The sequence below is a fragment of the Oncorhynchus mykiss genome, chromosome 12 (assembly GCF_057628025.1).
Source record: "Oncorhynchus mykiss isolate SJ-2025 chromosome 12, ASM5762802v1, whole genome shotgun sequence".
In the NCBI taxonomy this organism is placed as follows: domain Eukaryota; kingdom Metazoa; phylum Chordata; class Actinopteri; order Salmoniformes; family Salmonidae; genus Oncorhynchus; species Oncorhynchus mykiss.
In genome coordinates, this window is record NC_143033.1 from 55548114 (window position 1) to 55560000 (window position 11887).

General features: G+C 49.1%; 1 protein-coding gene across 21 annotated transcripts in view; it reads right to left on the reverse strand.

Annotated features, from left to right (window-relative positions):
• LOC110537788 (transcription factor COE1-A) overlaps positions 1-11887 on the reverse strand; it is a 150368-nt gene that overhangs the window by 51533 nt on the left and 86948 nt on the right. For all 21 annotated transcript variants that reach the window (XM_036937811.2, XM_090192791.1, XM_090192790.1 and 18 more), the window contains exon 7: positions 4421-4502. In XM_036937811.2, coding sequence (XP_036793706.1) covers positions 4421-4502 — 82 coding nt within the window. The remainder of the gene's footprint in view (positions 1-4420; positions 4503-11887) is intronic.

The following is an 11887-nucleotide window of genomic DNA, read 5'->3' on the forward strand; positions in this document are numbered from 1 at the left end:
AATTTCTTTCATCACATTCCCAGTGGGTCAGAAGTTTACATACATTCAATTAGTATTTGGTAGCATTGCCTTTCAATTGTTTAACTTGGATCAAACGTTTCGAATATCCTTCCAAAAGCTTCTCACAATAAGTTGGTGAATTTTGGCCCATTCCTCCTGACAGAGCTGGTGTCCACAAATTCTATTCACAAATGTTCAATGGGATTTGTAGGCCTCCTTGCTCGCACATGCTTTTTCAGTTCTGCCCACAAATGTTCTATAGGATTGAGGACAGGGCTTTGTGATGGCCACTCCAACACCTTGATTTTGTTGTCCTTAAGCCATTTTCCACAACTTTGGAAGTATGCTTGTTGTCATTGTTCATTTGGGAGACCTATTTGTGACCCAGCTTTAACTTCCTGACTGATGTCTTGAGATGTTGCTTCAATATATCCACATAATTTTCCTGCCTCATGATGCCATCTATTTTGTGAAGTCCACCAGTCCCTCCTGCAGCAAAGCACCCCCACAGCATGATGTTGCCACCCCCGTGCTTCACGGTTGGGATGGTGTTCTTCGGGTTGCAAGCCTCTCCCTTTTTCCTCCAAACATAATGATGGTCATTATGGCCAAACAGTTCTATTTTGTTTCATCAGACCAGAGGACATTTTTCCAAAAAGTACGATCTTTGTCCCCTTTTCAAACCGTAGTCTGGCTTTTTCATGGCAATTTTGGAGCTGTGGCTTCTTCCTTGCTGAGCGGGTTATTTCAGGTTGTCGATATAGGACTCGTTTTACTGTGGATATAGATACTTTTGTACCTGTGTCCTCCAGCATCTTCACAAGGTACTTTGTTGTTGTTCTGGGATTGATTTGTACTTTTCGCACCAAAGTACATTAATCTCTAGGAGACAGAATGCATCTCCTTCCTGAGTGGTACGATGGCTGAGGTCTTGGTTGATTTCTTTTGATTTTCCCACGATGTCATGCATAGAGGCACTGGGTTTGAAGGTAGGCCTTGAAATACATCCACAGGGACACCTCCAATTGACTCAAATTATGTCAATTAGCCTATCAGAAGCTTCTAAAGCCATGACATAATTTTCTGGAATTTTCCAAGCTGTTTAAAGGCATAGTCAACTTAGTGTATGTACAATTCTGACCCACTTGAATTGTGCTACAGTGAATTATAAGTGAAATAATCTGTCTGTAAACAATTGTTGGAAAAATTACTTGTGTCATGCACAAAGTAGATGTCCTAACCGACTTGCCAAAACTATAGTTTGTTAACAAGAAATGTGTGTAGTGGTTAGAAAACGACTTCAACCTAAGTGTATGTAAACTTCCGACTTCAACTGTATATGTCTGTGTTTGTTCACCTCAACATTCTCCCTGTGCTGCTAGAGAAAACTGCAGCACTGGACAAGAAACAACAACATGCTTCTAATCCAAACAAACACAGGCCCTCATCACCTTGGAGAAACAAACAGAGACAGTGTTTCCTTTAACTCCACACTTCCTGCTTCCCCCCAGCACCCCTCCTCTATCAGTGGGGCTGGGATTGTGCTGCTCCCTCCTCTTGAATCCACCCCTTTCTTTGTGCTAATGAACACACACATACACACACCCCTCCACACACACACACACACACACACATCTCTCGATCCCCCGTGTCTTTATCAAAGTCCTGCAGCATGTCCTCCTGTGCTGTGTGTTTGTGTGTCTTTATCGCTCTCTCTCTCTCCCTCGCTCCCTCTCTCCCTGGGCCCCGGGACCACTGGCTGATAGACTGACATGCAGATTAATTTAATTAAAAGCGTCCCTCACTCGAGTGCCCAGAGACAATGGGAGGCAGCTAATGGGTTGCTGTAGTAGCGAACTGTGCTGTGCTGCTGCTGAGTGCCATTACTGTGGGGCCAATAGAAACCGGGCTGGACTGGGCTAAGCTGGGCTGGGCTAGGGGGACTCCCCTGGAGCTCAGAAGAGCCTCTCGTTTCAATTGCTCTGCAGCTTCAAGAGGCTCCTGCCTCTCTTGAAAAGGACTTGGCAAACACCAGTGCTAGTCTCCCAGGGCCAGACACACGCTAGTCTCTTCAAGCTGCCACACAGCCCTCCATGCCTGAACTCCCTGCCTCAATACCCAAAGAAGATCACAGCTCTACCTCCCCTCTCTACGTTTCCCTCATTGTCAGCCTCTCTCTCTCTCTTTCTCTCTCTCTCTCCCTCCCTCTCTCTGTGTGCCTCTCTCTCTTTCCCTTGGTCTCTCTTGTAGTTGGAGTATCTTACAAAGTTCTCAGTGATTTCTCAGACCGCAGGCATGTCACTGGTTGGGCTGAGGACACAAGGGAGATGTTCGCACCTCATGTCAGTGTATGAAGAAACACACACACACACACACACACACACACACACACACACACACACACACACACACACACACACACACACACACACACACACACACACACACACACACACACACACACACACACACACACACACACACACACACAGAGCACCTTTCTGAAGAGTTGGTTTTGAGTTGCATATGCCAGTATACACACACAGTCTACACACACAGTCCCTCCCCTGCCTGCCTGCCTCTCCTCTCCTCCACACTACACTGGCCTAGAGTGTGTGAGTTATGGATGGGCCCGGCTGCTAATTAAGCCTAAGGAAACACAGGCCTGTCTACTGAAGTTCCACTACAATAGAGCCCAATAATTAGAGTCAAAGAGGAGCAATAGACTGAGCCAGCCCTCAATGCCTGTCCAATCACAGACAGGATTATAGGCTGCACAAATGTTTAAACACTAAGGGCATCTTCCGATAAGAGAGACACTTTGAGGATCTACACACACACACCAAACACACACACATTAAAACACACACACACACGAAAAACACAAACACACAGGCACGTGTGCCCGTATAATAAATCTGTCAGCAGAATTGAGGTTTAGTATATCTCAAGTGGTCACTTCCTAATTCTGTTCGGGCTTTTAAAGATAAGGAAATAGCTGTTTCCACGACCGCCCCTCCCCCTTACCCCCACCTTTCTCTTCACCCCTAAAATGAAATAACAAGAGAGTGCAGTGCATTAGTTGTGGGAGAGAGAGACAGATATAAAGAGAGCGGGGGGGGTGAAGAGAGAAAAATGCAAAAGGGAGGATGGAAAAGGATAGAAAGAGGAATATGGTTTCCTGCCTCTGTGGTCCCAATTAAGGCAGGCTAAGAGGAGGGGTGGAGGAGAGGAGAGGAGGAGAGCAGAGGAGAGGCGTGAAGAGAAGAGCATGGCATAGCTAACTAACCCTGCTGTCTGTGTCTGAGCCCCTCTCTGTGGCCCGCCAGCCTCCCTCTAATTACACTGTCACCACTGGACTGGAACCACACACACAGCCAGGGCTAAGGCCACACACACACACACACACACACACACACACACACACACACACACACACACACACACACACACACACACACACACACACACACACACACACACACACACACACACACACACGAGGCTGCTGAGGGGAGGATGGCTCATAATAATGGCTGGAAGGGAGTAAATAGTATGGAAACCACATGTTGGATGAGTTAGAAACCATTCCATTGATTCTGTTCCAGCCATTACTATGAGCCCGTCCTCCCCAATTAAGGTGCCACCAACCGCCTGAGATGTACACCTCAACACTGAGACTCACCTTAACACCACCAGTAAGAACCACCTCCTCACCAGGACATACCTACAAAGGATCCATCTCATACCTGAGGCACACCTCATCTCATACCTGAGACACACCTCATCTCATACCTGAGACACACCTCATCCTTGAGACCAACCTCTTCCCTGAGACCCATCTCATCCCTGAGACTCATGTCATCCCTGAGACCCATCTCATCCCTGAGACCCACCTCATCCCTGAGATCCACCTCATTCCCGAAACCCACCTCATCCCCGAGACCCACCTCATCCTCTATACCCACCTCATCCCTGAGACTCATCTCATCCCCGAGACCCACCTCATCCCCGAGACCCACCTCATCCCCGAGACCCACCTCATCCCTGAGACCCACCTCATCCCTTAGACCCACCTCATCCCCGAGACCCACCTCATCCCTGAGACCCTGGGTCTGCAAGAATGGTGCTGCACTGTGTGTACGTACGTGTCTGTTAGTTGGTTTTAATGTGCACTGTGACAAGGGTAGCGAGATTATGCTAGGCTGTGTGTGCGTGTGTGTGTGCATGTGCGTGTGTGTGTGCAGACCTAACAGAGCTACAGAGGTAAAAGAGTGAGAAGACAAGAAACAGAGGGAGAAAAGAGATAAGAAGGCAGAGAGCGGATAGAGAAGAAGGAGGGTTAAGTCAATAGACCAGAGGGGAGATAGAGAGGAGAGGAAGAAAAAAGAGAGAGGAATAAGAAATGTGATTTGTTAACCTGGAAGCGGCGCATGTCCCGCGGGTTCCCTGCATTCTTCAGACAGTTCTGGTTGCATTTCAGGAAAAACTTCAGGAAGAACCTGTAAAAAAAAACACAGAAGGAAGGTCAGTCAGCCCATTGGACAGGCAAAGTACAGAGAGCCAGAGAGTCAGAAAGGCTGAGTTCTGTTGGGGTTTAAAGTCTCTCATAAGCATTTCGCTACGTAAAAAGATGATATCGTGATGCCACCATTTCTGTCACCATTGAGCAGTAGTGCAGTTTCTACACAAACTCTGCCTATGTCATTAAGGTTTGGTCAGTGGCTCAATCTTGTACCACAGTAGCAGCCCTACAGAATTTCCACATTGATTTTGGACTGTGTGTATGTGTGTGTGTGTGTGTGTGTGTGTGTGTGTGTGTGTGTGTGTGTGTGTGTGCTGTCAGCGGCTCGTCACTTAGCGAGGAGACCCATGAAGGTCATGGACATAGGATCCCCCCTGACCATGACCTTTCAGCATCCTAAAATGTCCACATAGCCTCACAAACACACACAAACACACACACACAAACACGCACACGCACACACCCAGTAACAGGCAGAGTGGTGAAATGTGGAGCAGGCCCATCTGTCGCTGGACAGAGACGGTTTTGACAGCCCACTGATCCACAGCCTTATGTGGCCATGTCTCTCACAGAGAGAGGGTCACTAGGGACCAGCCTGCCGGGCCCAGCCGACACACACACACACGCACGCACACGCACACACACACACACACACACACACACACACACACATACACACACACACACACACACACACACACACACACACACACACACACACACACACACACACACACACACACACACACACACACACACACACCTTGATCTCTGTAAAACCTCTCCCTTCTTGTCGTACATGTACACACATACAGTGACATTTTCCAAAATAACAGCGATGGATTCTCACGTAAACAGTTTCTCCCACACAGATGGTTGCTAAACCCACAAACAAGTTTTTCCAGGTTGTGTTTTGGTGCTCCAGCTGGCGAGGGCTGGGCACACACACACGCACACGCACAGACACACACAGACACACAGACACACAGACACACAGACACACACACACACACACACACACACACACACACACACACACACACACACACACACACACAGTAATAGGCTGGGATGGGATAGGGTGGGTGTGTGAGTGTGTGTAAATGTCAACACATTCCAGTGGACTAGGAAAACTAGCGGGTGGCTGAGGACATTGCCGAACCAGCCAAACTATGCCCACACAACAGGAGGACGCAGATAAATTAACACATTTGTATTATCACGCGTCCATACCGCAGGATCAATACGCCACCATGGTATTTCACCTCACTTTCAATGTGCCAGTACCATTGCTTTAGAGACACCTGCTGCTCTCCGTTTCTCCTCTGTTTCAATCTCTGCCCCCCCCCCCTCTCCGTTTCTCCTCTGTTTCAATCTCTGCTCCCCCCCCCTCTCCGTTTCTCCTCTGTTTCAATCTCTGCTTCCCCCCCCTCTCCGTTTCTCTCTTTTATTTTTTGCTCTGATGAAATGCTGAGGACAACTTGCACATACCCTGCTCTCTGTTTCTTCTCTCTCTTTCTTTTCTCTCCTCTCCTCCCATCTCTTCTGTGTCACCGGGGGGGGGGGGGGGGGGGGGGGGGGCAGTGGTAGTGTGTCTGTGTGAGCCTGGGTGTAGGCTAGCACAGTGACAGGCTCCGAACAGTAGTGGTAGAGCAGAGCATTCGGACTGAGCTGCACAGAGCAGAGCGGAGAAGACTTCATTAACTACTCTTTTCTTCGTTAGCCCGGGCAACACCGAGCTTTAGTTGAGCCTGGCTCAGCCTTGTTAATTACCCAGAGACAGAGAGGCTGGTGTGGGTCTGACCCCGGGGTGACAGGGCGTATCAACGCCCAGAACAGGCACCGTGACCCCGTGACCCTCTCTCTCTCTCTCTGTCTGGCTGCTCCTCCCAACCTTAACACAACCTCACGCTGTCTACTGTAAGTCTATGCTCTCCCTCGAACCACCAAGACACCATGTTTTTCACGGGAACCTACATTCAATCTCTCCTATAAAACTCTCTGTTTCACACACTCTGCTGTGTCTCCTCAAAAGATAACGTGCACACACACACACACACACACACACACACACACACACACACACACACACACACACACACTCTCTTCACACCATCGCCCTTGCCCGTACGTTCCGTGGATGGCTGGTGTGAGCCATGTGGAGTCCTCTCTCTCTCTCTCTCTCTCTCTCTCTCTCTCTCTCTCTCACTCTCTCTCTGTCTCTCTGTCCCTCTGTCTCGCTGTCTCTCTCTCTCTCCCTCTCTCTCTGTGTTAGAGGGATAGCGTTACCACAGATACGAGTCAGTAATTGAGTTGTTGGGCCTGTCGTCCCCTCACTCTCACCCTCCCCCGGGGCCAGGCCCAGAGACCAGCTGTGTCTCTCAATCAAAGGGAGCAGCTCAGAGCTAGATCTACCACACCTCTACCTTCGTTATCCACACATGGTTGTCCAAGTCAACACAAGTCTCCGATGAAGGCGATTATGCCGAAACGCACGCCTGTTTGTATGTCCTATCAATGCATTACTCAGGAACAGAGTGCTTATTTTTCCTGATTTCCTGTTTTTTTGTTCGCGCTTGGCTGAAGCCTGCTTGGTTACACTTTCTGTCCATTCACATTGGCCTGCGCAGTGTTTTGTGGTCTACTGTCCGTGTGAATGAAACCCGTGACTGTGGGAAACGCCAGTTCTGATGCCCTGCTGCACGCTAACCAAGTGGGCAGCCAGTGTGATCCCCTGTCCAGAAGCTGCGCGTTATTGGTGTCCAGGTCAGATTAGGCTGTACCCAGATCAGTCCTGTGGCCTTCATAAACCCAGGCTGGCCACTAGAAACAGACGGCGATTTCAGACGTTTTAAAAACGCCCCGAGAGCGTTGGTTAAGGCCTTCCTCGTTACTCACAAAAAAAAGAAAAGAGAAACGACATCCAAGCGCTGGGCGCATTTTTTTTTAAAGACCGCCCCCAACCATAACGTTACCTCAACCACTAGGAATCTAAGTCTAAACTGTTAACCTTTGAGTTGTTTCTGTTTTAACCCTGTAACCACGTGGAATTAATGTTTTAAAAAAAATTGTCACGTGTCGAATTTCGAAGGGAAACTGTATGATCTACTTGTGTAAACTACAGGGTTCAGGCTCTGCCAGAGTGTCAATAACCTGCTAATCTCCAGCCTCCTCTCCTCTCCCCTCTTCTCGCCCCTGTTACACTCCTCCCTGCGCTCTGTCACTCCCTCTCTCTCTCTCTCCCTCTGCACTAGTCCCCCCAGCTGTCTAAAACTGTCAGTGGGAGAAAGAGTGAGAGAGAAAGAGAGAGAGCGAGAACAAAAGAGAAAGCGAGGGAAAGCGAGGGCATTCCTCCAACTGCTAAGGCTTAACCTTGTGGGTGTCACCACCGTTTTCAGCCCCTCTAAATCCCCAAAGCAAACTGCCACGTCCAGACTGGATTTATACTGCCTGCTACTGCCATGCACACACCCACACACACACCATGCTCACACACACACACACACACACACACACACACGTACGCATGCACACTGACACAGTCAGACGCAGTTGCAAGGACACCTCCACTCCACCCCATGCAGCAGCATCCGCCCCGGAGCTTGTCCCATTACTTCCCTCTCCCCTAATGGGTGGCTGCGTCCTGTCTCCATGTTTGATCCTTCGGCCTGACAAGCTCCATTACCGGGGTGAAGAGCCCTCAAACACAGGGGTTTCAACCTGACCAGGGCTAATGGAGACAAGCACACAGCGTCCTCTACACACAGTGTCCCTTACACACAGCGTCCTCTTACACACAGTGTCCTCTACACACAGTGTCCCTTACACACAGCGTCCTCTTACACACAGTGTCCTCTACACACAGTGTCCCTTACACACAGCGTCCCTCACACACAGTGTCCCTTACACACAGTGTCCCTCACACACAGTGTCCCTTACACACAGCGTCCTCTACACACAGTGTCCTCTACACACAGTGTCCCTTACACACAGTGTCCCTCACACACAGTGTCCCTTACACACAGCGTCCTCTACACACAGTGTCTCTTACACACAGCGTCCTCTTACACACAGCGTCCTCTACACACAGTGTCCCTTACACACAGTGTCCCTCACACACAATGTCCCTCACACACAGTGTCCCTTACACACAGCGTCCTCTACACACAGTGTCCCTCACACACAGCGTCCTCTTACACACAGCGTCCTCTACACACAGTGTCCCTTACACACAGTGTCCCTCACACACAGTGTCCTTTACACACAGTGTCCTTTACACACAGGGTCCCTTACACACAGTGTCCTTTACACACAGGGTCCCTTACACACAGGCAGGCCAGCACAGACACACACCTTATGCTTTCATAATTGATAGGCCAGTGCTGTCACACTTTGTTAAGGGCCCTCCAATTAAACAAGGCAATTATCAGAGTGGCTGGGTGACCGTAGGGGATGGAGAGGGGTTGGGGGGGCAGTGTCAGAGACAGTTCTCTCCTCTCCGCTCCTCCACGTCTCAGTTAAGAGTCATAACGGCACGGCCGACCTTTTACACCGCTGAAAGGATTACACACAAAGAGCTGCCCCGACACCAGATACACTCTCTGCTTAGAGAGAGGAGGGGATGGGGGGGAGGGACGGCGAGGTGGAGGGAAGAGAGGAAAGGGGGGAACTAGGGAGAGTGAGAGAGAGGGGAGAGGAGAGGATAGGAGAAGGGAGAGGAGAGATGGGTTTGGAGGGCTAGTGGTGGGAGAGTGCAGGACTGCTCTTATCTTAATAAACATGTGTATTTAGATTCTCCGCACAGAAAGCAGGGCTTTCTACCAGACACTCTATGATCGTGAGAACAGCAGTAACGTGCTGGACTAGAATGAGGTGTCTGTCTGCTATAGGATGTGTGTGTGTGTGTGTGTGTGTGTGTGTGTGTGTGTGTGTGTGTGTGTGTGTGTGTGTGTGTGTGTGTGTGTGTGTGTGTGTGTGTGCGTGCGTGCGCGTTTGTCGACAGACAGTGTGGTCTCAGGGAGAAAGGAGGGGAGCAGGAGGGGTTAATATAATCCTTGGACACTTTGACCTCTGACCCTTGTGTCAAGGGGTCACATCTGCACAGCAAGCTGACTCCCTGGAAATGCCCTTCACTCTGGCCCCACACACACACACATGCCCTCACACACACACACACACACACACACACACACACACACACACACACACACACACACACACACACACACACACACACACACACACACACACACACACACAGACAGTCTGGCCCAATGTAGACCTCTGCCCTGCACTTCCCAATAAAACACCCACCAACTCAAACAAAAAGCAGCTCTTGCAGTCTAAGGGAAGTCCATCATTATCCAATTAGAGGAGATTGTACCTCTCTGTGCATGGTGGCCCATTGATTTATACTTAATAAATGATAAACCGCTGCATAGTCTTCGACTCGCATTCATGTCTTCCCGACATTTCTCTGCCGAAGCGTAACCCAAATATTAGCTCAAGTATAATTTCCGAAAAGTCACAGAAACAAATGATATATGTGTGTTTACACTTCAGAGCGGCACCCGCGTGTAGCACCCTGGCCCTCTCCACACACTGTGTGGTGCTGGAGCTCTCTCTCTAAGGCCTGGGTCGCCTGCTGCTACAGTATATCTCACTGGGCATTAGCATATCCTAACAAGGCAGGGGCTGATGGCACTCACACACACACCCACACACACGCGCGCAACAGTACGGGAAGGAGTCGTGGTAACTCCTGGTAATCTAATTCTGCTATTGAATGCAAAACAGCGGCCATTACTGCCTTTGCCATGCAGTTGTATGGCGTTAGCCACACCATCAGTAAATGAGAGCGAGTGAACAGTGCAGAGCCATCCATTATTCAGGGGCTGAGATGGCAATTATGGCTCTGAGCACAACCAACATTCATATTTTATGAAGGCTAACGCACACCTCAGAGTGAATCAGAGAGAGGGAGGGAGAGAGAGAGAGAGAGAGAGAGAGAGAGAGAGAGAGAGAGAGAGAGAGAGAGAGATGAGGGAGGGAGGGAGGGGCCATTGAGTTACCATCCCATCTCTCTTTTTACTCCCTCTTTCACTTTCTTACCATTGATCTCTCTCTCTCTGCCCTCTACTCTTCCCACCTCCCTCCCCTTCCTCTCCCTCTCCCTCTCTGTCTTCCTTCACTTCCTCCCTCCCTCTCCCTCTCTGTCTTCCTTCACTTCCCCCGCTCTCCCTCTTCCTATTTTATTGGTGTGTCTACCATAGGGTTGGAGTCTCAGGGATGATGCACCCACACACTCTACTGTATCTATCTGGCTCTGCCTGCCTGCCTGCCTGTCTGTCTGTCTGTCTGTCTGTCTGTCTGTCTGTCTGTCTGTCTGTCTGTCTGTCTGTCTGTCTGTCTGTCTATTCAACAAGGAGATGTTCTGATCCGGCGATGCAAAAAACAACAACAACAAAAACCCACACAGCACCATGTAAAAAACATGCGTAACTCATAGTGGAGAAATCATGATGAAAACATAGAGTCTGGGTGTAATGTTATGGGTAGAATCCTTGTACTAGATTCCCCTTCCCCTGACTTAATGTCCCTTTCCCTGACTTAATGTCCCTTCCCCTGACTTAATGTCCCTTTCCCTGACTTAATGTCCCTTCCCCTGACTTAATGTCCCTTTCCCTGACTTATTAAGACACTGTTTGTGGATGGGACTGACTGACTGAATGACTGAATGACTGACTGAATGAATGACACGGTGTATGTTGTCCCTGAGATATTGTACGTGGGAGTTCTTCCGTCTCACTCCTGTCGTTATTTCCACCCAGGGATGGGAACGCAACAATGCCAACGAGGCAAGGATAACATCCTGGGGAATTCCAGATACTGTGTGTGTGTGTGTGTGTGTAACTCTGCAGTGGGTCCGTCCTGTAATCCCTTCTTGTAATGTCATACTTAGCCTTCCTTCCAGAGCCAAGAACAACATAACTGTCCTGTCTGTCTCCCCGGGTAGAAAAATGACAGCCTATTTCACTCAGCTCTCTCTCTCTCTCTCTCTCTCTCTCTCTCTCTCTCTATATATATATATATATATATATATATATATATATATATATATATATATATATATATATCGCAATCTCTCTCTCTCTCTCTCTCTCTCTCTCTCTCTCTCTCTCTCTCTCTCTCTATCGCACTCTCTTCCTTTCTCACACTCAACCTCAGCAGTCAGGGTATTGGACTGATTTTGCTGACAGGTTCAGAATTGCCTTCAGATACACACACTGCTACACAGACATTCAGGAGAGACAAGCTGAGAAAAGAATCTCCTTTGCTCAACTTCTCTTCTAAACGTCTTGT